The sequence below is a fragment of the Danio aesculapii genome, chromosome 4 (assembly GCF_903798145.1).
Source record: "Danio aesculapii chromosome 4, fDanAes4.1, whole genome shotgun sequence".
Lineage (NCBI taxonomy): Eukaryota > Metazoa > Chordata > Actinopteri > Cypriniformes > Danionidae > Danio > Danio aesculapii.
Window position 1 is genome coordinate 16,808,096 of NC_079438.1, and position 27,997 is coordinate 16,836,092.

Sequence of the window (27,997 nt, forward strand, 5' to 3'; positions counted from 1 at the left end):
TATTTACATTTTATTTATATAAAAAAAATAAATAAAAAATAAAAATTATAATAATAAATAATAACCCCTCTGCCACATCTAATCTGATAGCCATGGAACCAACGAAAAGAGTATTACCCAGCCAGTGAAAAACATTCAACACAAAGCATTGAAGCTCTTTTGCAACATGCCAATAGCTACTCTTATATCAATACACATGAGTGCTATAGTCATGCTTATAATGGCAAGTCAGTGGGATGAGAAACAGCGAAGAAACAACTTCCTGCTTGACTGCTACGAACAAAGAGGACATTTCTGGCAGTAGAATAACGTTTCATCCACTGACTCTGTTAGATACATTTTGCTTTTAAACAAACTACTATAACACTAAGGGATTAAACTCCACTTCACCATACTATAACCTCACCTGCTCTTCAAGAGGTACTTCCAGGACCACCAGCCAAGACCCGGCCCATATCCTCAGCTCTTCATCCATCTGCCACCCTGCAGGGGGACGAATGTCCACTTCTACCACACTTGCACATTGTGACATCTAAGCTATTGTAACATGTATTAACAAAGGCGCTTCCATTCACAGTTGCCCACGCTCTTACGAAGTGACCTTGCACGAATATCAGCTAAAACATTTAATTATGTCTGCTGTACATGTACCATGTCGTGACCATTTAATCTCTAATTCTTTCTTGTTTTCTCATTTTAGAGGTCATGGCTACCAGCTCCAGAAACTACCCTTATTCAACCCATCACACTCTACATCCATTTCCAAATGTATTCACACTCTTCACAAAGATGCATTTCCCCTCATACAGCCCACACACTTTAGGCCATATTCACACTAGCCCCTTTTGCCTCATACAGCCCACACACTTTAGGCCATATTCACACTAGCCCCTTTTGCCTCATACAGCCCACACACCTTAGGCCATATTCAAACTAGCCCCTTTTGCCTCATACAGCCCACACACTTTAGGCCATATTCACACTAGCCCCTTTTGCCACATACAGCCCACATACTTGAGGCCATATTCACACTAGCCCCTTTTTTCCTCATACAGCCCACACATTTGAGGCCATATTCACACTAGCCCCTTTTTGCCTCATACAGCCCACACACTTGAGGCCATATTCACACTAGCCCTTTTTTGGTTTTTGAAAAGTCTGAATTAACATAATTTCAATCCCACATTCCATCCCATCATAGCTGATCTAACTAGGCAGGAGGAGGAAGCTCTGCCTTCTTTATTAAGAAGCCCCCCCCCCCCCCCCCCCCCCATTCACCCATTTCAAACACTATTCGCTTCTTACACCTCAAGAGAACAATACCACATCACGGAAGCCCAGCTGATCTTCTCCAAATGACCTCCACCCTCATGCATTTCTAGCCCTCTTCTCCTCTTTTCTTCCTTTAATTTCCCTCCAAACTCAAACTATCCCATACTTCCATTTACTCTTTTCACCACAGCTCTGACCCATTTAGAGGTCACCCAAGTGTCAATTGATGTAGCAGCAATGCTCTAAACAAGTCATATACACTTACACTTCAAATACCACTATCGTCACACTCCCAACCCCCCATGAATACAGTAATAGATGCTTCTGCAGGAGCACATATTGTCTCTATACTGACCCACCGCACCTCTGCAGCAGCAGAGACGCTCAGCTGAGCTACACCCCCCCCCCCCGCCTACAGCGCAACTGCAGTGACATTCTAACCGACCCCTCATTCACTCACCTCTACATATCACTAACAACAATATTTTTCATTCTTACGGGAACATGCATAACCATCCAATGCTCACTACCACTGCATCTCGGCAACTGCAGAGACACTCCACCCAGTTTCATTCACCAATAACACCATGGCACTGTCACTCTAGCTAAGCTCCTCTTTTACTCATCTCTACATATCACTACTGACAGTATTTTTATTCTTACAGGAATATGCATAACCATACAATACTGACTACCAATGCACCTTTGCAACAGCAGAGATGATTCAAGTAACATTCACCCATAGCACTACTGCACTGGCACTCTTGCTAAGCCCCTCTTTTACTTCATCTCTACATATCACTACTGACTCTCACCTCACCTCTACTTATCACTAATGACAATAAATTTTTTTTACAGGAACATGCATAACTATACAATACTGACTACCACTGCATCTTTGCAACAGCAGAGATGCTTCATGTTACATTCGCCCATAGCACTACTGCACTGGCATTCTAGCTGAGCCCCTCTGTTACTTCATCTCTACATATCGTTACTGACAATATTTAGCACTCATAAGGCTCCAATGCTGACTACCACTGCACCTCTGCAACAGCAGAGACGCTCCGCCGAGCCTTATTTTCCCTCTGCCTTCCCCCTGCCTCCTCCCCTCTCCCCCTCCCCATTTATAGTTGACAATTGCCCAGTAACACTATTCCGAATTTAGAGATGATTCATAGCATTCTCCGCCTCTCAGACTCCCACTCACTCTCCAGTCCCCCTTTTCACAGGGCCTCTGCGAGGGGTTAAGGAGATAAGTCAATATAGAAAAGTTTGAGGACATTAAAAGTTTAGTTAGTCTTAGATTCCTGCAATGTACTAAATTTATCTATTTTATACAAGGTATCATTGTATGGTAAAATTTGACTGTATTAAATCTGTGAATATCAGGATGTGGCGTAGTTACGAAATCAGTAAAATCCTAGTAGATTTGACAGCTTGTTGCTTATTTACCACAGTTACCAAGGCAACACCATTATTTCTGCAGCTCTATAGGGACATGTTGAATCGGCTAGATTTTATAGATCTATATTCCATATGTATGTTTTAGTTTGGATTAATTTCTTTCATTTTAATATTTAGTAAATATATTGTAAGATAAATATCGCCAGTATTTCTGGTTGAAAAGTAGTTATAGGTCTTTAAACGTATTGAAAGAGTCTTAAAGGTATTTAAAGGTGTTGAATTACACTTTCTGATTCCTGTATATACTCTGTTTCAGAATATGAGCAGCCACCACAGAAGCCCAAAGGGCTTTACAACAACAGATCCAGACCCTGGGAAGGTGGTCATCCAATGCCTTAAAGACATGCATACGTCTTCGCCAAAGGCACCTCAAAGAAGCCCAGATGACTCTCGCCAGCCATCAACCCACAGCTACTCAAGGGCGAGGGCATGACCCAGCCACCTTCCCTCCTCCTTTCCCTTACTTTTAAACTGAGTAACACTCAACCTTCTCCCCCAGTCACATAGTAAATCGAAGGTGCATACAAGCCCCCTCGTCACCCCGCCACCCCCGGCAGTTTCTGCTGGAGTCTTCACAGCCCCCTCCCATTTCCCGACTCCTGCCAGACCCTGCCCCCCCTAAGGCTCTGACTCCTGCAGGAGTGTTACCCCGAGCTTCGACTCCCGAAGGAGTCATCTCACTGTCCCCCCCAGGCCTTAGCAAATTTCTCTTATATGTTTGCATATATATGGGTGTATGCGTTTGCGTACGTATGTATGTATGTATTTGTGCGGGCGTAGATGTTGTATATGCATGTATGTATAAACACATGTATAGAAGTATACGCGTGTATGTGGGTTTATATGTATATACGTATGCGTGCGTGTATGTATGGATTTGTGTGTGTATATATATATGTATCTATGTACGCAAGTACATGGACATATATATTTTTTACTTATAACGCTGTCACTCCCCGCTTCATCTCCTCACGGAGTGTTCCTCGAGCACCTAACTCATCCAGTCACCCTCTAACAGGAGTCTTCACCATCCAAATCCCCTTTTTCCCAGTCTCCTGTCAGAGTCGGCCAGCTTGCCCTGTTCCCCGGGCGCCGACCCCCGCAGGGGTCATGTCACTGCCCCCCCCCCCCAAGGCCACTGAAACTCATTATTTATATATATCTATGGATTCTCGTCCATGGTTATATATTTATATAGAGCGCTGTCACTCCCTGCTCTATCTCCAAGTAGGAGTGTTCCTCGAGCATCGACTCCCACAGGAGTCTCGCCAAACCTGCCACTCACCCTCTAGCAGAAATCTCCACCACCCAAATCCCAATTCACGATTTCTGCCGGAGACGGCAAATAATAAGAATTGCTGCCCCCAACTCCCGCAGTGCCTATTCCGACTCACAGAAGTCTTCTGATTGCCCCCTCCAGGCCTTAGATTACCCCATTATATATATATATATATTTATGTACTCTCATATATACATATATATTTATATATATATATATATATAGCGCTGCCACTTCCCAGCTCTATCTCCGTCAGGAGTGTTCCTTGAGCATATTTTGTTTTGATTCTTAATGAGTCAACCCTGGTCACCCCTTTCTGGCCCCCCTACACTAGTCACCTTTCCCCTTTCCCCCCGCTCAGGCTCCAACAGGAGTCTGTTTCACACTTTGCTCCAACTAGAGCTCCCTAATCTCTTTCCCTTTCCATATCCTCTATATCCAGCAGCCGGATATAGCAAAAACTTTCTAGCTTTTTGGGGGGAAATTCTTCGAAATACACGGCTGCTGTCCCGAGTTAGCATTTTGGGGAGCTCTTGAGACCTACCTGATCTCGGATCTCCTGATATGCTTATCGACCGGGCGGGAGCCCTGGGCTCAAATATCTCCGAGCTCAGGGTTCTCTCCCGGGACAGCATGCCAAACCTGCTTTATACGCCAAGCATATCTAAGTGAAAACTCTTGAAGTGAAGTTTCATAAACTAATTTCGAGAGGAGCATGTGATATGATTGAGCACGTCTGGCCACTCATCTGTAATCAGTAATAATCCAATGAGAGTGATCCTAGTTTACTATAAATGGATCATTTTCTCCCTAATGTTTTATCTTCGTTTGGAAGAATCCCCCCTTCCACCCCTTCTCCTCCTTTTCCTCCCTTTTCTGAAAAGGGGGAGCTCTCGAGACCTACCTGATCTCGGATCTCCTGATATGCTTATCGACCGGGCGGGAGCCCTGGGCTCAAATATCTCCGAGCTCAGGGTTCTCTCCCGGGACAGCATGCCAAACCTGCTTTGTACGCCAAGCATATCTAAGTGGAAACTCTTGAAATATATTTTGTATAAATTGACATGGTGTAAGTTACATGATTATGTAATGAAATGCATCTTTTTTATATATAATTTATTTGTCTCTCCTGCAATACATTATGCAACGACTCCACAATCGACTGGTTCGTGCTGTAGAAAGACAGCCACTAAACACAGATTATATACAGTTTATTTGTAGACAGGAAATGGTGCATATCAGTGCCTTGGCTGAATTGATACATGTTCCAGAGGATGTCATCTCAGCCCTTAGCAATCTAAACATTCTCCTACAGCATTTAAGGAATGTGGAGGAAGTGTCCGTCTCAGTAGAGCTGAAACAAAACAAGGACATGGACGTCCGAGAGTTTCAGTGTCAGCTGCCCACCTTACACATCTAATAGAACTTAGACTGCCTGTCAAATCTATTGCCAATCTTCTTGGTGTGTCCCGTGCAACCATATTCAGGAGGATGGCAGAAAATGGTTCGTCTGTGAGAGGTTTGTACAGCACATGTACAGATGTAGAGCTTGATGCCCTTGTAACAGGGATTAAGAACTCCATGCCAGATGCTGGATATCGTATGGTTCGAGGGGCTCTACTCTCTCAGGGGCACCTTGTACAGTGGGATAGGGTGTGTTCATCCATGCATCGTGTAGACAGTGTTGGTGTTCTCTCTAGGATGGCAAACCTGAGATGTATTGCTCGTAGAAGTTACTCTGTTCCTTACCCGAAGTACATGGTGCACATTGACACCAACCATAAACTCATAAGGTATGTCTGCAAGCCATCTATAACATTTCAGTTTAGTAAAAAGTAAAAGTGGTTGAAATAACATTGCTAAAGATTAATTTAACATGATCAAATTATTATTATTACTTATTTTACTTTTTTATTTTGAAATATTAATATTCTTTTGTATAACAGGTACAACATTGTCATCTTTGGGGGAACAGATGGTTATTCCAGAAAGGTAAACTTTATTGTTTAGTAAGGTTTAGACTAAGCATGTTGTGCTAAAATCTTATTGTCATTATTTCGTAGGGTATGTGCACTAAAGTTTTTAATATATCTATCCTTATGACTGTATGCCGTCCCATAAAGTTGTTTGGTAAAATTTGGCTCATTGAATGCAATAGAACATGCTTTGCTTTACTGTAAAATTTTAATTGAAAACAAACACTTCAAATCAATGTGACATACAATTGTCATTTATCATTTAACATTGTAATCTATAGATGGCAGCAGAAAACCAGTCATTGGCTCATTCCACTCAATTTAGTGCTTTGGTTTTTAAACTTACAAACTCATGTAATTAATCATGCAGTATTTTCAAAGATAAACATATATAGAAGTTAATAAACTAATAAAAAAAACTATAAAAAGCCATTACTTTGTTTTTACTTTTTTTACAAAGTAATGTTTTTTACAGTTGACACATTATGATTACAATATAACCTGATTTTTTAATGTGTAATGTTACCGAAGGTCGGCCAGGTGGTTACATCTTTGCTTGAAATCTTGTAGTTGTTGCATGCAACTATACCTGTAAGTTTTTGTTACTGAACTAATCTCTCATACTGTGCAATTTCAATTACATTTTACAGATTATGTACCTAAGGGTTGCAAACAATAACCGCTCAGACACACATTTGGCCTTTTTCAATGAGGCTGTGGAGACACGGATTTCCAAAAAGGTATTATTGAGTTGTAATCTCCACCCCCCCCCCCTCTTTTTTTTTACTTTATTACTACTTCCCTACTGAAAAATCCAGCTTAAACCAGCCTAGGCTGGTTGGCTGGTTTTAGCTGGTTGACCAGCCTGGTTTTAGAGGGGTTTTGGCGATTTCCAGGCTGGTTTCCAGCCATTTCCAGCCTGGTCTTAGCTGGTCAGGCTGGAAAATGACCAGCTAAAACCAGCTTGATCACCTAGCCAGGCTGGGAGCCCAGCCAAAACCAGCTATGTCTATCTTAAACCAGGCTGGTCAAGCTGGTTTTAGCTGGATTTAGCTGGTCATTTTCCAGCCTGACCAGCTAAGACCTGGCTGAAAAAGGCTGGTAACCAGCCTGGAAATGTCCAAAACCCCTCTAAAACCAGGCTGGTCAACCAGCTAAAACCAGCCAACCAGCCTAGGCTGATTTAAGCTGTTTTTTTCAGCAGGGTTGCTTAAGTAGTCCATAAATAAAAATTTTAATAAGTAAATTGTAATTGCAAACCAGCATAATGGGTCATGTTTTTGTTGCAGAGTAAGAGGTGATCATGGAGGAGAAAACGTGGGCATAGCAGAACTGATGTTTTCAGTACGTGGAACAGATGAAAACAGTTTCATTGCTGGGAAAAGTGTCCACAATCAAAGGTTATTTCAGTTCATAGTGTTATGTTTATTTATCATTTAATTACGTACAGTCCTCTGCTCTACCAACTGAGCTATCGAAGGCTTATAAGACTCCCCTACAAGCCCACCCCCTTAAGGTTGCTGCAGTCCGACTGCTGGCCAAAAACGCTCAAGGCTTCCCATACCGGGAGTCGAACTGGTGAAAACCAGGAATCCTGACCGCTAGACCATATGGGAGTTGCCACTTGTGATGGCAGTCTTGGCACAAACTTCAGATCTTTCTGATCATGCGCACTTCACTGTCCCTCTTGCACAAGTACCACTCCTACATTTACGCACTCTCTCATACACAGTCTCATGGTTTCCGTAAGCAAGAATCCTCTGATCCATAGTCATAAGCGTTATCCTTTGTGCCACTGGCACTCTGTTCAGCACCTTGTTAGCACATTGTTTGAAACAAGGACAAGGCTCTGTCAACCTGGAGTTCCGTCACCACACATTCTGCTTTGTTTTATGGCAAGACGTTGTGTGGATGGGATACTCTTACAGGATATCTGACAGTCCCTCCATAGAAAACCTGAGATCCAGGGTCGAGACTCTCTTCTCTCCAAGAGGAGATTAAAAGCCATAGTTTTTATTCATGTTTTATCAGAGCACTTAGGTATTGCTGCAGCTCAGAGACTTACAAGTGGAAGAGATTACGCTGCAAGTTGGCTGGGTGACTTCTAAGTGGTATGGACTTTTGCAACAAGTAGGTTGGGTTTACGTTTGGTGTAGCTGTAGTAGACGTTATTAAAAAACTGCAGTTTGGGCATCCTTTGAAACCAGGAGAGCACCCCACGGGCTCTGTGCTGGCGGCCCCTTAAACTCGACTCACTCCAGAGTGGAACTGAACAGCTCCCTTGGGAGGCGAAAGGCGACCGCAGTGCACTGGCTGTCAGCAAAGCAAAAAGACCAAAACAAGCAAGCCAGGAGTCGAATCTAGAGTCTTCTGATCCATAGTCAGACGCATTATCCACTGCACCAATGGCCCTATCTCCTTATCTTGTCATCATTAGCTTGTTGCTTGTAATAAGGACACAGCTCTGTCAATACGGAGTTCATTCAACGCATGCTGTGCTTTGTTATTATGGCAAGTTGTGGTGTCGATAGAAGCATGTGACAGTCCCTCCATAGAAGAACTGTGATCCAGGGTCTGAGACTTTCTCCTCTCCAGGAGGAGGTTACAAGCATTGGATTTATTTTTGTCAGAGCAGCTGCAGCATACTTGTGTGGAGACCCACAGCAAGGCTTGAGGGCAAGTTTCTGCTCTCCCTTCCCTGGTGGTCTAGTGGTTAGGATTCGGTGCTCTCATTGCTGTGGACTGGGTTTGATTCCCGGTTAGTTCTTGGATGAGAGACCACCTGGGATTACCAGGTGCTTTAAGCTTTTTGAATTCCTTCATTTGGCAGCTGATACACTTCCCAAAATACGAAAAAAAAAACAAAAAAAAAACTCTGAATTCCTCTCTGATCTCTGGAACCAGCTAAGTCATTGTACCCACTTCCCCTGATTCCATTCGGGGGAAGTGAGTACCCTGACTTGGCTGGTTTAACCTAGCAAGAGCTGTCGGTGCCCCGGAGCAGAAACCGAAAAAAAAAACAAAAAAAAAACTGGTAAACTATTGAGGGGTCAAGGGCTTTGTTTTTGTCGGTGCTGTGTCAAGGCAAGCTGAGCTGCGCTCGGCTCCTGGTGTTGCACCTATTTTTAAATAGCCAACTCTTGACGGCTGCTCTTGCTTACGGCCATACCACCCTGGCAATACCTGATCTCATCTGAACTTGGAAGCAAAGCAGGGTTGGGCCTGGTTAGTACTTGATTGGGAGATCGCCTGGGAATACCAGGTGATGTAAGCTTTCTGAATTCCTTCATTTGGCATCTAATACACTTCCCCGTGTCACAGGTCTGCTGCTGGTGTCTTTTCTCGCATTCATCTTATTTGGGAGGGGTGCGACAAAAAAAACACAGGTAAACAATTGAGGGGACAAGGGCATTGTTTCTGTCGGTGCTGTGTCAATGCAAGCTGAGCTGCGCTCGGCTCCTGGTGCTGCGCCTCTTTTCAAATAGCCAACTCTTGACGTCTGCTCTCGCTTATGGCCATACCACCCTGCTATTTAAAATTAAGATCTAAAAGTGGCTTAAACATTGAACTGGTTCTAAAACGACAGAAAATAAGAAGAGAAGAGATTAAAGAAAGAATGGAAAGGAAAAAATTTCAAAAAGGATATGCAAGAAACATTTGTTTAAGTGACAGTGACTCAGAATGAATGGTGGTTATTGGTTTATCCAATAATTATCCTAATGAGTAATGTATGTGCGGTATCACTGAATGTAAGAGGATTGTCAAAATGTGAAAAGTTTGAAAGATTAACATGTTTGACAAAAAAGTGTGATATATTATGTTTACAAGAGACAAAGTGGGAAGATGAGATTAAAAATAAAATGAGAAAATTGTGGAATGGTGAAATATTTAGTAATGGAGATACAGAAAGGAAAAGAGGGGTAGCAATTTTGATGCAAAGAGGGATTTTTGAAAAAGTAGAATTAGACTATAAAGACACAAATGGAAGAATTATAATTGTAAAAGTTATGTATAATGGGAAAAGTTCTTTTTCACATTTACATTTAGTCATTTAGCAGACTTACAATTAAGGACAAGGAAGCAATTTACACAACTATAAGAGCAGCAGTGAACAAGTGCTATAGACAAGTATCAGTGTGAAAAAGTCTAAGCAAAGCATTAGAAATTTTTTTTTATTTATTAATTTTTTTTTTGAGAGAGTACAGTCAGTGGTATAGCCAGAGAGGAAAGTGGAGACTAAATAGTTGAGTTTTTATTTGTTTCTTGAAGACAGCAAGTGACTCTGCTGTTCTGATGTAGTTAGGGAGTTCATTCCACCAACTGGGCAGATTGAATGCGAGAGTTCGGGAAAGTGATTTCTTCCCTCTTTGGGATGGAACAACGAGGCGACGTTCATTCACAGAATGCAAGTTTCTGGAGGGCACATAAATTTGCAGAAGTGAGAGCAGATAAGAAGGAGCAAAGTCAGAGGTCGCTTTGTAAGCAAACATCAGAGCTTTGAATTTAATGCGAGCAGCAACTGGCAGCCAGTGCAAACGGGTGAGTAGCGGAGTGACATGTGCTCTTTTGGGTTCATCAAAGACCACTCGTGCTGCTGCATTCTAAAGCAGCTGAAGAGGTTTGATAGAATTAGCTGGAAGCCCGGCTAGTAGAGAGTTGCAATAATCCAGTTTGGAGAGAACAAGACCTTGAACAATAAGTTGAGCTGCATGTTCAGATATGAAGGGTCGGACCTTTCTGATGTTATAGAGTGCGAATCTGCAAGATTGAGCAGTTCTAGACATGTGGTCAGAGAAGTTTAGTTGGTCATCAATCGTTACTCCAAGGCTTTTTACCATTTTGGATGCAGTAATGGTTGCCCCATCCATCTGGATTGAAAAGTTATGGTGTAGAGTCGGGTTGGCAGTAATTTCAAGCATTTCCGTGTTCGCGAGGTTAAGCTGAAGATGATGATCTTTCATTCAGTGTGAAATGTCTGACAGGCAGGCTGAGATGCAAGCTGGAACCGAGGGATCATCAGGGTGAAAAGAGAGGTATAGCTGGGTGTCATCAGCATAGCAGTTGTAGTAAAATCCATGTTTCTGGATGACTGGTCCTAAAGATGTCGTGTAGATGGACAAGAGAAGTGGCCCAAGAACAGAGCCCCGAGGTACCTCTCCTGGACACCTCTCCCCTCCGAGACACCCTGAATGACCTGTCAGAGAGGTAAGATCTGAACCATTAAATAACAGTGCCTGCAACGCCCAGTGACTCAAGCGTAGATATCAGGATCTGGTGGTTTACAGTGTCAAAAGCAGCTGATAAATCCAGCAAGAAGAGGACAGATGATTTAGAGTCTGCTTTAGCCAGTCTGAGATCCTCCACGACCGAGAGCAGGGCAGTCTCAGTTGAGTGGCCTTTCTTAAAGCCAGATTGCTTGTTGTCCATGAGGTTGTTTTGAGTAAGAAAGCCCAGGACTTGATTGAACACTACTTTCTCCAAAATTTTGGCCATGAATGGAAGCAGGGATACCGGTCGGTAGTTTTCAAGTAGCGTTTGATCCAGGTTGGGTTTCTTTAGCAGTGGGGTTACCCTAGCCTGCTTAAATGAAGTAGCTGCTGAGTGTGACATGGCAGGGAAACAGCACCTGTAAGACCGAAACCATGGTGCTTGACTGGAAAAAGGTGGCCATCTCCAGTTTGGAGGAGAGTCCTTACCCCAAATGGAGTTCAAGTATCTGCGTTTTTTTTTTTTTTTCATGAGGAACAGAATGTGAGATTAAAAGATGGATCGGTGCAGCAGAATTGCAGCTGATGTGATTGTCTGTTGTGGTGAAGGAGCTGAGACGAAAGGCAATGTTCTCAATTTGCCACTCAATCTAGGTTCCTACTCTCACCTATGGTCATGACTGAAAGGACAAGGTCTCGGATACAACCGGACACATTTTACAAAGTGTTATGACCCGCTCGTTTGAGTCGCACCATAAAATAGAGATGAGCCAACAAAATAGCCTGATTGCAAATTATTTATTATAAAATGTAACTCATAGAACAATCAAAGCAACCAACAAATGTCTAGAGATAATAATGAAGATAAAGAACTTAGAATATAATCACAACAACACTTTAACTACATGATATAAGTATTGCGAAAAAAAAACATAAGGTTAAAAAGTCAATGAGATGGCAGGTCTTGACATAAGGAATCCCGAGTAGCCACAGCATTCTGGGGTAGCTAGCACAACAACTTTTATATGCCCATTGATAAGTAATGCCACATCCAACCAGGATTTCCCACATACTCCAATCTGGATTTCTCATTCAGGGAGTCAAACAGAGAACATCACCCAAAACAACACTAGTTACATGAATACACTGGAGAGTGGAGTACAGATGTATCCGCACCTGTACAATCACTTACAAAGAGATTTCAAGCCACAGTGTTTATGAAACTGTTCTTCTTTCAGCCGCCATCATTGTGTTTATGGTAAACGCGACACATTTACAACCCCACCTTCTGCAGTATAGGAGTGTTGGAAAATAGTATACAGTCACTCAGACTTTTCAAACATTATTCAGACATGAAACATCATGTGCACATGAGAAAATGTTTTGCTGCATTCATGTCATGTGTGCAACTTTTTGTTAATGTGTTTCTTAAGCTGCGCCGAATGAGCGAAACTCTTTAGACACTGATCAGATCTGTATGGTTTCTCTCCAGTGAGAATCGTCTGGTGTGGTTTCAATTTTGGCGCTGTAATAAAAGTCTTCTCATACTCAAGCACATATTCTCTTTCACACCAGTGTGGATCTTCATGTGTTTATTAAGGTTTGATGAGTTGCTGAAACTCATACCACACCGAAGCTGCGGTCACTCGAGTTTGAGCATGCAAAATTCTGTTGTACAGCGCTGCAAAAAGGGGCGGGATTAAACAAGACGATTAGATATTAAAAAAGTGAGCAATTGGTCCATATTTTAAATTTCTGTTCAGAGAGGTCATGTTTTGATCTTCGACTGGTCTCACACAGTCAAGTTATGTGATTTTGCATGTCAGAGTTCACCAAGCTTGAACTTTGCAAGGCAATGAACTGCGAAACTTGATGCCCGAACTTGCATTTCTGGTCTGATGCATTCGCGTGCGTATGAATGAAAGTCTATGGGGAGAAAAGTCCAGTGTGACCGCGGCTTAAGTGCATGTGAATGGTTTCTCTCCAGTGTGGATCTTCATGTGTTTATTAAGGTGTGATGAGCAGTTAAATCTCTTCCTACACTGAGTGCATGTAAATGGTTTCTCTCCAGCGTGGATCCTCATATGGTGATTAAGGGATGACCATTGGCTAAAACTCTTCACACACTGAGTGCATGTGAATGGTTTCTCTCCAGTGTGGATCCTTATGTGGTGACTGAGGGATGAGGATTGGCTGAAACTCTTCCCACACTGAGTGCATGAGAATGGTTTCTCTCCAGTGTGGATCCTCATGTGCTTATTAAGGTCTGATGAGCTGTTAAAACTATTCCCACACTGAGTGCATGAGAATGGTTTCTCTCCAGTGTGGATTCTCATGTGCTGAATAAGGTGTGATGAGCTGTTAAAACTCTTCCCACACTGAGTGCAAGTGAATGGTTTCTCTCCAGTGTGGATCATCATGTGTTGATTAAGGGATGATGATCGGCTGAAACTCTTCCCACACTGAGTGCATGTGAATGGTTTCTCTCCAGTGTGGTTCCACATGTGTTTATTAAGGTGCGATGAGCAGTTAAAACTCTTCCTACACTGAGTGCAAGTGAATGGTTTCTCTCCAGTGTGGTTCCTCATGTGTAGATTAAGGGATGATGATATCCTGAAACTCTTTCCACACTGAGTGCATGTGAATGGTTTCTCTCCAGTGTGGATCCTCATGTGCTGATTAAGGTATGATAAGCGGATGAAACTCTTCCCACACTGAGTGCAAGTGAATGGTTTCTCTCCGGTGTGGATCCTCATGTGTTGATTAAGGTTTGAGGTTTGGCTGAAACTCTTCCCACAATGAGTGCATGTGAATGGTTTCTCTCCAGTGTGGATCCTCATGTGAATTTTAAGTTTGCTTTTGTCTGCCAAACTCTTTCCACACTGAGTGCAGGTGAAACGATTCTTGTCTCTCCTTTTCAAAAAAACATCAGTCTGTAAATGAGTTTTTTCCTCAATTTTGACAAGATGTTCCTCCTCTTTACTCCCCTCATTCTCTTCAATTAGGTCTGAAATAAAAAAATAAAACATTATTTTCATTAAGACTCATCAAAAGCTGAAAATTGAAAAGACACTGAAAACATCGGCTACACACACTGTAATTTTGATGCACATTAAATGTAAATTAAATCAGATCATTTTTTGTTTAGTCCATCAACATGTACACATTAAAGCAGATTCAATTTAATTCATCTTTATTTATCTAGTGCTTTTACAATGTAAATTGTGTCAAAGCCACTTAACATACAAGTTATAGTAAATTGAAACAGTCAGTCCAGTTTTCAGAGTTTTTTACATAATTGATCATAAAAGTCCTTTTGGTCATATTGATAAGACACAGATTTGAAAGCTGTAAATGGCCTATTTTTATTCATATGTATTCAAAATTACAACAAAATGTCTTTCTAAAATTTGTAAAGCAGACAGGGAATACTTGTTCATTCTGTGTCTGACTGGTAAACGCATCAGAAAAAAAGTTCTGGGGTAACAGCTCTGAACAACCAGCTGAATATTTTCCTCACAGACATGAGACATACTGTACAGCATCTGCATAAAGGCTGGAATGTTCACCTTTCTCCTTGTGTGCTGTTGGATCATTTTCATCCATTGTGGGGTGATTTTGAGGCTTAATTTAGCCAAAACCTTGTCTGTGTTTCAGCAAACGGACTGATATTTGGGAATATTTTATTTTGACATATTCTGTGAAAATGCTTTGAAATAAAAAAAAAAACCTCCATACACTCTGGGTAAAATTACTCCCTTTTCGTTATATTCATGGCTGTTTTTTCTCCATTGGCCTATATTATAACAACCTTTTTTTTTATTGCAAAGCCATGACAGCATATAATCATGCATTTATGATTGTTGGTGTTTTCTGTGACGACCGTCAACATTGTTTAATTGGTCTCCACCCATAAGACGGCAAAAAGGAAATGGGTGAGAGGAAACACTGAAACCGATATTCCTTTCCAGTTATCAGTGTTTTGTTTTCATGGAGTGTCAGTGCACTTTACTGACGCATTTCTAAAAACTAGACACTTAACAGATTTAGTTGATGTATTGATCTTATCTGTACGATCAAAACTGAAAAGGTAATTTAAGTTCTTTTTGGCGTTATGAGGAGAAGACGCATCAAAACGCGTATACGCAGTCTTTGACCCCTGGGGGTTAAACACCTACATGTATGACGCAGTTAATGACGTTATGCAAGAGTCTAATTGTTGTTGTTCTGAGATTATATGTAGAGCGGTCTACAAACTTTTGGCGAGTGTTAAAGCTGGCCTCTGCTGATGTAACTGCAAAGTATCTACAGTAAACTTTCTTTTAATTGAATCTCTGACTCCTGCTTAGATCTGATAGACTGGTCTTGGGTTAAAATTGTTGGTCCCCCTACAAAGTGTATTTATGCACGCACACTATAATCTGCTGTTTTACTCCACTGAACTCCATATAAAAAGACAGAAACTTTTTTGAACAGGCCTATCTAAAGGGTTAATGCTGCCAACTGATGATCAACAGTAAAAATTACACATTTTACCTCTTCCCAACAGGGAAAACACCAACAATCTAGAATGCATGATTATTTGGTGTCATGGCTTTGCGGTTAAAAAAATGGGGTTGTAATGGAAGTAAATGGGTCAAAAGCAGCCAAGAACATAATGAAAGGGTATAGGGCTGCACAATTAATCATATTATTATCATGATAACGATATTTGTGGTCCACAATCAATAATTAAATATCATCATGATTTTACAGTATAAACACCAAGCCATTATTTTAATGAGTGGAGTTTAAGGATTATACTGCAACACAAGCATGATGTGACTGTGACTAGATTGCAAGTGTTTTTTTCAAGGAATGTAATGTTGATCAGGTAGCCTTTTCTCCTGTTCAGTCCAAACTTCCCAAGGTAACACAGCAAACCTTATTAACCACCTTACAAGCCAACACAAAGTGGCTGTCATCAGTAGGTTAATGAGCTCAGGAGAATTCTGCTTTGCATGTTTCTTTGCATTACTAACATCACTAAAACAGACAACATTTAGACAGAAGACACTATCCAATTGTTTCAATGTTAAAACAAAAACAAAACAAAACAAAAAAAGTCATTGTGGCCCTGTTCACACGGGTATTCAGGTTAGTTTTCATCAATCTGACGTAGGGCTGTGACGGTAACGGATTTTCTGTTACCGCGGTGATGAAGCAAGAAATCATGCGGTATGTCGGTTAACCGCGCATACCGCATATACACAGTGTTTCCTCTAGGATTTTTTCCAGCTGTGGCGGCAGGCCTTTTTTACACAGATCTACTAACTACCTGTGGCGTTACTTCAATGACAAATGTCGTGCAGTATTAAAAGTCGAGATCGCATTTATATAATAGCCTACAGCAAGCGGATCTCTTTGCTTACGCGCCAATTTTTTCTGCTCGTGCACAAAACTTCTTGCCTCCCCCTCAAATACAAGCCTCTTTAAGAGCACGCAGATCTTCTTGTGCACCCTCAAATAAATGCTGCTGAAGTGCGATTTAGTGCGTTTATGTAACGAGTATGTCTCCAGCCTTTATTAGATTTTCTAGGAATATTTATGAATGCCTCCGGTTTTAATGCGTCCTGAAATAAAGTGAAACGGCTATACGTCGTGTTTGCTGGCCTCAGGCATCACGCACCTGTCACAGTCAGTCAGTCAGCACGTAACCTTAAAGGGTTAAACAAATGACGCACAGCACTACTACGGTTAAAGAAAAGTTTGCGCTGCTATAATTCACTTACCCTTTAATAGACTTTGGTGTGATTATCACCTGCTATTAAAATAATAAAATGTTTTGAATGAGAAGCTGTAATGTAGCCGTGGCGAGATGAATCCTAGCGTGGCGCCCCGCCATGGAAGAATGAATGTAGCGGAAACCATGATATATAAATATAAATATAAAATCGCTCAACAGAAAAGAAGCATTTTTAACGCACTGCTGTAATTTCTATATCCCAATCCCTTTATCAACATTTTTATACAAGTCATTATTTTAAAGATTATGACTTGAGAATATGATTTTACCTCAGCGCTGCACTTTTCTCCTTCGCCCTCGCGCTGAGTTCAGGTGACGGAGTGTTGTGAAGTAGTTAAACTATCAAACTGGCACAGGAATATCAGTATATTAATATAGGATTTTTAATAAACTCTCTTATATCTGCTGGTGCTGTTATTAACACGCAGATCTCGGTTATGCTGGTGCAGCCGTTGACACGCGGTTCAGGTAATCAAAAAGCCAGCTTGCCTACATGATGTTTAATTATGGGTGGGTCGCAGGTGGAGAAGTTCAATCATTGGTTATGCAGACCACTTTGCCTAAAATATCAAAAAGTTCAAACGCTTTGATTAAACTAAAGCGAAACTGACCGTAAAGAGTGATAATAAAGGCTGCTTTTTTATTTTGGATCATACAGTTACCAAAGATTCAGTATTCGAAACTGAGTATTTCACTTTTATTTTATTTATATTACGATTGTTTTTAACAGACCAGTTTGTGTTTTGGCTGCGCCATATAGCGGACCCTGAGGCACATCACTTCACCTCAAAGTTTATTAGTTATAGTTTATTTTATAAATAACTGACCGGCAAAAACCAAGATACAAATTGTACAAAACTAAATTCGTTCAAACAATATTTTTCTTCCGACGAAAATATATGAATTGTATATTTTTGTGCATCTCCATCCGCTACACAACTGCAGTGTTTGTTTCGCTCCACGTGAAAAAAGGATTTAATTAATGCTCCACTGTATTTGCTGCTACACAAAGCCCTGTGATATATTAGCTACATATTTTTATAAATGTCTTTACACAAAATTATTATATGCTATAGCCTACTTTGAGTCAAAATATATGCGATTGTTGACTCATCACCGTGGTCGCAACTCGAGCTTCTGTTCTGTAAAAAAAGACCTACATTTAACCAGCTTTTTAGCAAAGCCTATATTAATATACTGATATTCCTGTGCCAGTTTGATAGTTTAACTACTTCACAACACTCCGTCACCTGAACTCAGCGCGAGGGAGAAGGAGAAATGTGCAGCGCTGAGGTAAAATCATATTCTCAAGTCATAATCTTTAAAATAATGACTTGTATTAAAAATGTTAATAAAGGGATTGGGATATAGAAATTACAGCAGTGCGTTAAAAATGTTTATTTTCTGTGGAGCGATTGATTTGAGTAAATAGGCCTGCTTTATTAAAATAAGCTTAAAATAAAAACAGCCTATGCTGGTTATTAAAAATGATTCAGTCAGTGTTTTCGTTTTGTAATCTAAATTTGTAATTTAAGTGGAAAATACTTAGGGCAGGCATTTTATTTAGTTTATTCTGTTTTTCTATACGATCCTGAAAGATTCACAAGCAAAAATAAATAATAAACTAAAATGGGCGGTGATGACGGTAATAACCACATCACCGCGGTTGACATCTCATTATGGCGGTAAGGCGGTGATGCGGTTATCGTCACACCCCTAATCTGAAGCAACTTTTTCTTATTTACAAGAAAAGGAAATGCAATTAAAAGTTTCAATTAATTCAATTTATAAAAAGACTAGCCTGTTTTATGGATTAAATAATGAAATGGATAACTAAGTTCCTTTATTTCCGATTAGACCATGCACTTTATTCTGTTTTACAGTTTTTATTTATTTTATTTTTTTTTTAAATAACTTCAGAAATCAGGAATTGATCGTGCACGCAAAAAAACACAATCATCTAACACATGCATCACTCTCATGCCACGCTTTCAAAGATAAATTCGCATATGAGTGCTGCTTTGAAAAGAATTAAATTATTAAAAAGCACTATTAAAGACTATACACATAAAATAAAACATTCAAAAAGGTGTATCTTATGAAAAAAACACCAATTGACGGGCGCTGCTTTCAGTTTTTAAAGAATCAAGCAGATTAAAAAAAATAATAATCTAATTTGCAAAAGAGAAATGACAAAAATTTTGCAAGAGAAAAAGATTAAACATATCAGGACAGTTAAAAGAACATTCTACTTTATATATTCTTTTGACTCCAATACAACAGCTAAGATTATGAATGACGGAGTGTAAAGCCGTGTCTCCTGCGTGCTTCAGCAGAGCGTCCCGCTGTTTATAAATGAGGAGACTGAGAAAATACGCAGTTTAGTTTCACCTCAAGATATTGAAATTAAAAATTAACACTGAACTGCTCATCACGCTCAAAAAGTTAAACTAAAATGCACAATTGTTGTTAGCCACAGGAAGCACAACAAACCGAACACGCCATTCTTTTAATTCGATATTCGTGAAGTATGTGAACCAATCGCAGATGCTTTGTCATGTTGGTCGCGACACTCTGTTTTATAACTTATTAGTTTATGTCAATAATTACACTTAGCCTTGCCATCGTTCTTCACCACATGTAGCCACGCTTTTGAGCACATCCTGCGGTCCATCTCTAAACAAATGTTTAGATTGTTATTGAAGGTGCTCTCCAGCGGCAAAGTTCCTGGCAGAGTAGCAGGTGAAAAAATGTGCATGCAGAAATTGGACAAGAGGAATCAAAATTTTAATTATATAACAAGTAACTTAGTATGTAATCCCTGCCCAGTTTTATTACAAGTTGTTTTTTAATAGTTGTGACTTTAATCGTTTGGATTAAATTACCCTTAAAATCCTGCTCATTTAAGGCATCATTTTCGGCAAATTATTGATAAAATAAAATAAATGAAGTAGCCTACCCAGTATAAAATAACAGTAGCAGACCTACCTTTATAGCTACAGCTCGGCAAAGTCAGCATGGGTATAAAAACAGGTGGTTTTATTCCTGATGAGAATATTTATTGTTGTCAGACTTCACTTTCACATAATACACCTGCGTGTGTGTGTGTGTGTGTAAACTCGCTTTCAGAAAGGAGAGACAGAAACCACCTACTGCTGTGGGACTGCCTCTGATAAAAAACAAACAAAAAAACTCTTAAATAAAGAAAAGAGGTAGAGAAAGGCCAGCTGATATTGCTTTACTGATCCTGTGGGAAAGCAATAATGAACCGGTAAAATATTTCTGGATAATGTGTTGAAAAACTAAGTTTTGACCAAACTTAAACCTAAAAGCTTCATGGCTTTGGAAAAAACATTCGGGGCTGAAGCCCAGAAGCCCAACAACCCCCCGCGCCACCCCTGATCAGGAATAAACACCAACCTATTTGTTGTTCAGAGTCTTCATTTTTAATTTTGCAGGGTTCTGGATCACTCATGTTCTCGCTGTCCTTCAATAAACTCTTCACTGGAGTCGGATGTGAATATTCCAGTATTTATAGCTTCACTGGAGGAGGAGGAGACAATTATTCAGATTACATGCTGCTTGCATATTTATATTTTAATGCCATATCAGCAGCTGGCTAGGGCAGCACGATTAATCGAAAAAAGATCACAATCTCGATTCGACCCTACACACGATCCTAATTTAGCTTTTTCTACGATTCAGCCAATTATATTTTCAAGGTCAGGAGAGAAGAAAAGGCGGCCGCAAAAGTCTTCACAGCAACATTGACACCTTCAAATGGCGTTAAAAGTGTCACATACTGTATTTATAAGGTATAATTCACCCAAAATGTCATTTCTGTCTTCATGTAATGATGTATTTACGATCGCGAAATCGCACGTGAACACAACCTGCATATGCTGTGAATAACAGGTAATAAAGTTGTAAATAATGTTCAGTTTGTTGCACAGAGCGATCGTTTGAGGGCCGTGCGTGAGGTTTGATTTTCATGTATTTGTGTTTTTCTCACAGTGACAGCAGCCATGAGCCGCTCTAGGAAGTGAAAGTGAAACCTGTGCGCACATCATATAAATGCTCATATCACATTATAGAGTTATGATTACGACAAGCATTTGAATGTGGTTTTTTTTCTTTCATAGCGAACACAAAGTGTTGTGCATGAAAATAAATGTTTTAAAGTGTCAGTATAACAACCCTAGCCTATATATAATGGAAATATAATGGTCTAATAATGTTTTCAATGGCACATGACAGGCACATGTCTTAGAATTATGAATAGTTATATTCTGATGTCACCATTTTATTGTGAATTAACAAACAGGACATATTGAAAGTCTGTTCAAGTCCACCATAATACAAAATTTTGCATTTTAAGCAACAGTAGACCTACACATAGGACTAATATTATTATTGTTGTTTTACTATATGTTTGAGAATTAACAATAATAATAGGCTAATCATATTAACCTTTATTTTACATCTACAAAATCGTGAGAAAGAATCATGATCTTGATTTTAAGAAAAAAAAATTGTGATTCACATTTTAGCCAGAATCGTGCAGCCCTAACACTGGCTATATATTCAAGGCAACTTGTATTAAATTTTCAATATATAATTGACAATCATAACGGTTTATAAAACATCATTAATTGTTTCTTTAAAACACACAAATAACAACAACACTGTCTTATAAGATCTTTCAGTCTGATCAATGATAAAAATAAATTCCTCCAGAAAACACATTCTTAAACATTTGCCTTAAAATATTTCCTGAATAAAATCATTCTCTAATATCATATTTTAATATACATTCTATTAAAATGTTTTACGATCAAAATATTCCCACACAAGTTACTCTTCCCTGTTCAATAAATGTGTGCAAGACTTGAGTAGCTGACTCTACATCTTGTGTGTGCAGCATGATCATGTCTTTGAATGCTTACATTTATCCAGTTTTGACCAGATTTGGTAACGTTAGCAATAGAGGTAAAGTTGGTTTTATATTCACACATTCTGACTTTCCCCTTAATAATATAATTTCATAAAAGTATTATTTGCAAACTCTAAGTAGCGAAATCATATTAGCAGCCAATGACTATCAAAGTTTGTTCACAGTCAAATAAACAGTGATAATGTTGTTTTCAAGTCACACTTGCATGCTAATTCAGATCGAATATTTAAAGTAACATAGTAAACAATATAGAGACTGCTAAATGAACGAATGTGCGAATATAAAACCAACTTTACCTCTTTACGTTATCAATACATGAAAAAAATGAAATTTAAACCTGTTTAAAAAAGTTATAAGACCTACAACACAATATTTCGGTAAATTTAAGATTTTTTAAGGCCTAAAATTTGGATTTTGAGATTTAAAACTTTTTAAGACCCTGCAGAAACTGTAGATAACCAGCGAGTAACGCATTACAGAAGTGTTTACAGCGTAGCATCGAGCTAAAAACAAGAGAGTATATTAGCATTAAGCACATATGTGAAAACAGTTCAACCCGCAAGATAATTGCAGCAAATCTGCGAACGCTGCAAAGGTCAGATATAATACACACTTACTTTGAATAGACGCACAACACCCGTAGTGGAATTAAAAGAATTAAACAGCAAACAGCAAAGCTCTGCACTCTTCACTCTCTGCCTCAGACTGAGCGCCATAGGCGGGATGTTTGCCTGCACGCTGATCAGCGAAAGCTGATTGGCTGTCTGTTTGTGGCTCAGAGAAAGCTGATTGGCTGCTTGTAGGCGCTCGGCGAAAATTGATTGGCTGCCTATTTCTCAATCATTCTCTTGACAACAGAGGGAAACATTTGTGGACAGAAGATTCCTTCTTTTTCAGTCTCTTCAGAGGAATATAACATTGTTTCTGTGCAATACCCGATTGTATAATACCTTCAGTCAAGCCTGGCCCTACAGTTTTTTTTTTTTTACATTATTTTATATTTGACTGCATAAGGCTCATTCCTGGCATTCAGTAATATTTCAGCTTGACCAAACTCATTTCTAAAATTTGATTATTGATTATTTATTGACTGACTTATTTTTAAATAGCCTACATAATTAGGCACAATTTAAACTTTCAAAAATTCATATTTTCCCACCTCAGGCATTAAAGCCTTTATATTATTTTCAGTTTTATTCTTATTTGAACACCCATTATTCTCAACCCCGTAACGGACTAAACTGAGTTGTTAATAATAGTATTTTAAAAAGCTTTTTGCTATAAAACCAACGTTTCCCTATTGCTCATATGTCCCTCAAATCAGTGTAATGGCTAAAATATAACATTTTGATAAGTTTTAGATTTAGATGTGATTTAAGTTACAATTATACAATTTATGCATTCTGTTTTGCATTTAGATATCTTACTCAAACCACATATTCACAATGTTAAGCCTTAACATGCTGGTTGGTACTCAGCAAGATTTTTTTTTATATTTAATTGATGAAATATTAATTTCATATTAATGTGAAGACCGTAACAGGGTTGAGAATACAGTGACAAGGTTGAAGACTGTAACAGGGATGAAGGGACACTTTAATATCAATTTCAATTTGTTTTAATTAATTTGAAATTAAATCTAAGACTCAACCAAAACACTTATTTATTTTAGTAAAACATTTAGCAAAGGCGTTAATCACACTGAGAGGAAATTAAACTTTATTAAACCAAACTACAGTCAGAATTCAAGAAAGTGAACTGCTGCAGGTAACTGGACATTAGTAACATTTAAAATGCTGATAAAGGCCTATGTTACTAAATATATTGCTGAACAGAACCTGCAGTGAACAGGAGCAACAGGTAAATCATGTCTAAAACTTTATTTCCTGGAACATTCATAAAAACTACAGCAGAAATTTCTTCTTAATGAAATTGTTAATGAAAATTCTTAATAATAATAATAAAAATAAAATTATATATCCAGATGGGCTGGTCAGTGGTCTAAGTATTTCAGAAACTGCTGATGTATTGGGTTTTTCATGCACAACCATTTCTAAGGGAGAAAATATTCTGTGAGCGCAAATGCCTTGTTGATGCGGTCAGAAGAGAATGGCCAGACTGGTTCCAGCTGGTAGAAAGGCAACAGTAACTCAAATAAGCACTTGTTACAACCGAGATCTGCAGAAGAGAATCTCTGAACACACAACGCGTCCAACCTTGAGGCGGATGGGCTACAGCAGCAGAAGACCACCAGGGGATTCAACCAGGGATTCCCAAACCTTTCGATAGCTTAACCCTCTTCATCTAGAATATTAATATGAATGCCCTTAATGACCCCCTCTCTAAAGTTGGCTAATTGTCACATGACATGGAGATAAACAAATGAACCATTTACATAATTTAAGTATTTTATACTTTACATGTTCTGATTTTATCAGCTTTTCATTAACTCATGATGAAACTCGTGACACATTCAATATAAAATCTGCTGCTGATATGGGTACCGTGCCTGACATTAAATTGTGTCAAAGTTTAAGTGAAAACACTGCTTCAAATATTCAATATATCAGTGACAAAAAAGTTTTAATACGAATATTTTTACTGAAATGTTTTTTTAATTAAAATTCTTGATAAATTAGGAGAATTTCTCAATCTTGTTACAGGTTTACAACCCAGAAACAATGAGATGTGTAACGGGGTTGAGTGTGATGGGGTTGAGTTTTTAAAACAACATGGCCTTTTCTCCTCGTGTGGTTTAAATGAGAAGGCCCACATGGCAGCAATTAAACAAGAACATGTTATATTATTTGGAAAAAACAAACAATAATATTCCATCTTAGTTTTACGTTACGGGGTTGAATTGTTAAGATTGACCGTACCCTTCCTAACTATAATAAACATCATAAAATGTAAAGAAATGAAAATATATCTTGCCTTCTTTTGCACCATACTGTTAAAGAGAGCTGAATGATGTCACTTTCTGTCTGTGATGTCATATAAGAGTGGAGAATTGCTGGCATGATGGGGTTGAGTTTATATTGATGGACAGAACTTTGTAGCCTTTTTTATTTTAAAAAAATCTTATTTTTTATTTTATTTTTATTTATCACCAGAAAAGAACACTAATAAATGGTTGAAATACTGAAACAAAAATTAGACACTCTGCATTTTATAAATTTTTTTCTACATGCAATCTCAAGGAAGTGCCTCGGGGACATGACAAATAGCTTGGTTTGTGACAGAAAAGTTTTTATGCTAAAAATGCTTTTAATGTAGAATTGTTTTGACTCATTATAATGTACAAAGCAAATCAATGAAAAATGCTTTTAAAATATAATTTTGGTCAACAACCACTTTAAAAAATATGGGGGACTGAAATATTACCATTTGCCAAGATTGACCCTAATATTATTACTGACGATGTTGCTAAAGAATGGCAGGAAACGTAGAATACAGATAATAAAAGACAACAAGAATATGAAAAAAGAACCCTGGTGTGTGTGTTTGTGTGCGTGAGAGAGAGAGAGAGAGAGAGAGAGAGAGAGAGAGAGAGAGAGAGAGCAGATGTGTAAAGTTGAAATCGAGGGAAAAATGTATGAATAAGTTATGACTGCAACAGTAAGTGGCAAAAAAAATAAACAAAAAGACTTTTATTTTCGCGTGGCATGTGACGTCGTAAGGCTGTGCCGCTTTCGCGTTGTGATTTAACTGGAGAAATGTTTGTTTAAAACGTTTACAAAAGAATAAAACACAGATTTAACCGATTGATTAAAGTTTCAGGTTTTTCACCTGATGCTAAATTATCCCAGTCAACAAATTTCCTTTGGCCCTGATCTGGCCCAAATCAAAAGCTAAGATGTGGCCCAGATCAGTTAATGTTCCCCAGCCCAGAACTGGCCCACATCCTTTTAGCCAGAACTGAACCAAAGTAGTGCCACAACTCACCAATCTTGAGCCAAGTAATACATTTTTTGTGTTCAAGATTAGTTCGGAGTTCTGTGGCCCTTGTATGATGTGTAAAGACTGATAAAGCCTTTAATCTCTTACATTGATTTTCAAATCTCTATCTGTTTTGTGAACAGCAGTGTGTAGTAAAAAGTCTTTAATAAAAATGAAAGTTCTAAATAATAGTTTTTATTTGCAATATTTTAAACATTATAAATACATGTACAATGTTGTAAAAGATTGCAAATAAAAGCTATTACTTTGAACTTTCTTTTTAATAACACAAATAAATCTCTTTTACTCTCTCACATAAATCTTGTGCAGTGTGTTTTAGCATCAGATACTATTATCCTGATAAATTAAAAGTTATACAAATTAAAACTATTCTTTAACAGAACATTCGTTACATTTATCAAATCAGTCGACAAAAATGGTGCTTACAGTGTATTACCCTTGATGGAAATATCTAAACTGTTAGTACGTATTTACGCTGTTTATTTCAAAATGAAAGTGAAACTGAAAGCATCACACTCCCGCTACTGACATCAACCAGCAGATGGCGCTCGGACACCACAAAAACTCAAACCCATTTATTATGTGCCACACATATTGCCATTTCCCTTGATTCAGCCATACCTTATTATTATCCAGTATATGCTTGCTCTTCTAAGACTACAACAGTTATTTAAAATGGTAATAACACTTCACAGTTTTTATTTAGCTAGATTATTTAAAGCTTTATATGTAAGAAACAATATTTTAAATTCAATACGAAACTTAACAGGCAGCCAGTGTAAGAAAGATAAAATTGGGGTGATGTGATCAAATTTTCTAGACCTGGTAAGAACTCTGGCAGCTGCATTTTGTACCTCACAGCAAGAAGGTCGCTGGTTCAAGCCTCAGCTGGGTCAGTTGGCATTTCTGTGTGGAGTTTGCATGTTCTCCCCATGAGTTTCCTCCATGTGCTCTGGTTTCCCCCAAGTCCATAGACATGCGGTATGCATACGGTGTGTGTAAATGAGTGTGCATGCATGTTTCCCAGTAATGAGTTGCAGCTGGAAGAGCATCCGCTGCGTAAAGCATGTGCTGGATAAGTTGGCGGTTCATTCCACTATGGCGACCCCTGATTAATAAAGGGACTAAGCTGTAAAGAAAATTAATGAATAAATGAGTAATATCACACAGGTAGCAGTGCGACGTGGCCTTCTATCAGTTTTTGTATTTCTATTTGTTGTAATGGCCTGTTGTTATTGCAATAAAATAAATAAATGTAAAAAAAAGCAGTGTGATGTGGCTGTATATCAGCAGTGGTGGGAGGCGTGCGTTATAGTGTACACTAGGCACTCGAGAACGATTGTCCTTCTACCTGTTGTTTCAATCCCCTGAGAACTTTGCTCATCTTCAGAATGCAAATGAAGAAACTTTAGATGAAATCAGAGAGCTCCCTTGTCTGTTATAGACAGCAAGAGTCCCGAGATGCTCAAAGTCCAGAAAAGGAAGCAAAAACATTGTCAAAACAGTCCACATGACTTTAGTGGTTCAATTGTAATCAAGTTCCAGGAATATTTTGTGTGCAAGAAAATATTGAAAAAAGCAGCCAAAGTAGGAACTGTTGAACCATATAGTGACTGTTTTTGCTCCTGTATTCTCATCATTTGCATTCAGCAAAAGAAACTCAAACAGGTTTGGAACAAGTAGAGGATGAGGAAATGGCAGAATTGTAATTTTTATGTGAACTACCCCTTTAATGCTTCTGTAAGTAAAGGTAAATTAAATATTATTACTGAAGATATTGCTAAAAAAATGGCAGGAAACGTGGAACACAGATAATAAGAGACGACAATTCATGTGAAAAAAGAAACCCTACATAAGCCTATGAAGTTGTAGATATAGAAAAGAAGAGGTCATAATTATGAGGATGAGATTTGGACTCAGATATTAATAGGAAGTAATGTGTTGTAGACATGAAGTCATCATGAACTGGATTAAAAAAGTTTCTCAAAATTGTCTTAAAATGTTTAGATTAAAGGTTTGTTTAAGAGAGAGAGAGAGAGAGAGAGAGAGAGAGAGAGAGAGAGAGAGAGAGAGAGACCAGATATAGTGTAAAGTGAA

At 38.9% G+C, this 27,997-nt stretch overlaps 1 protein-coding gene and 1 non-coding gene across 2 annotated transcripts; one reads left to right on the forward strand and one right to left on the reverse strand.

Annotated features, from left to right (window-relative positions):
- The first annotated feature begins 9,149 nt into the window (after window positions 1-9,149).
- LOC130224036 (5S ribosomal RNA) lies at window positions 9,150-9,268 on the forward strand. The gene has a single exon (XR_008837137.1). It is a non-coding gene; the product is annotated as a 5S ribosomal RNA (ribosomal RNA).
- A 2,627-nt stretch (window positions 9,269-11,895) lies between these two features.
- On the reverse strand, window positions 11,896-22,642 carry LOC130222132 (gastrula zinc finger protein XlCGF8.2DB-like). Its single transcript, XM_056454762.1, has 3 exons — window positions 22,558-22,642; window positions 20,407-20,529; window positions 11,896-14,208 (listed from the first exon to the last, which is right to left on the reverse strand). The coding sequence occupies exons 2-3, from the start codon at window positions 20,459-20,461 to the stop codon at window positions 13,160-13,162; spliced, it is 1,104 nt and encodes a 367-aa protein (XP_056310737.1). The 5' UTR covers window positions 20,462-20,529; window positions 22,558-22,642; the 3' UTR covers window positions 11,896-13,159.
- Window positions 22,643-27,997: the final 5,355 nt, after the last annotated feature.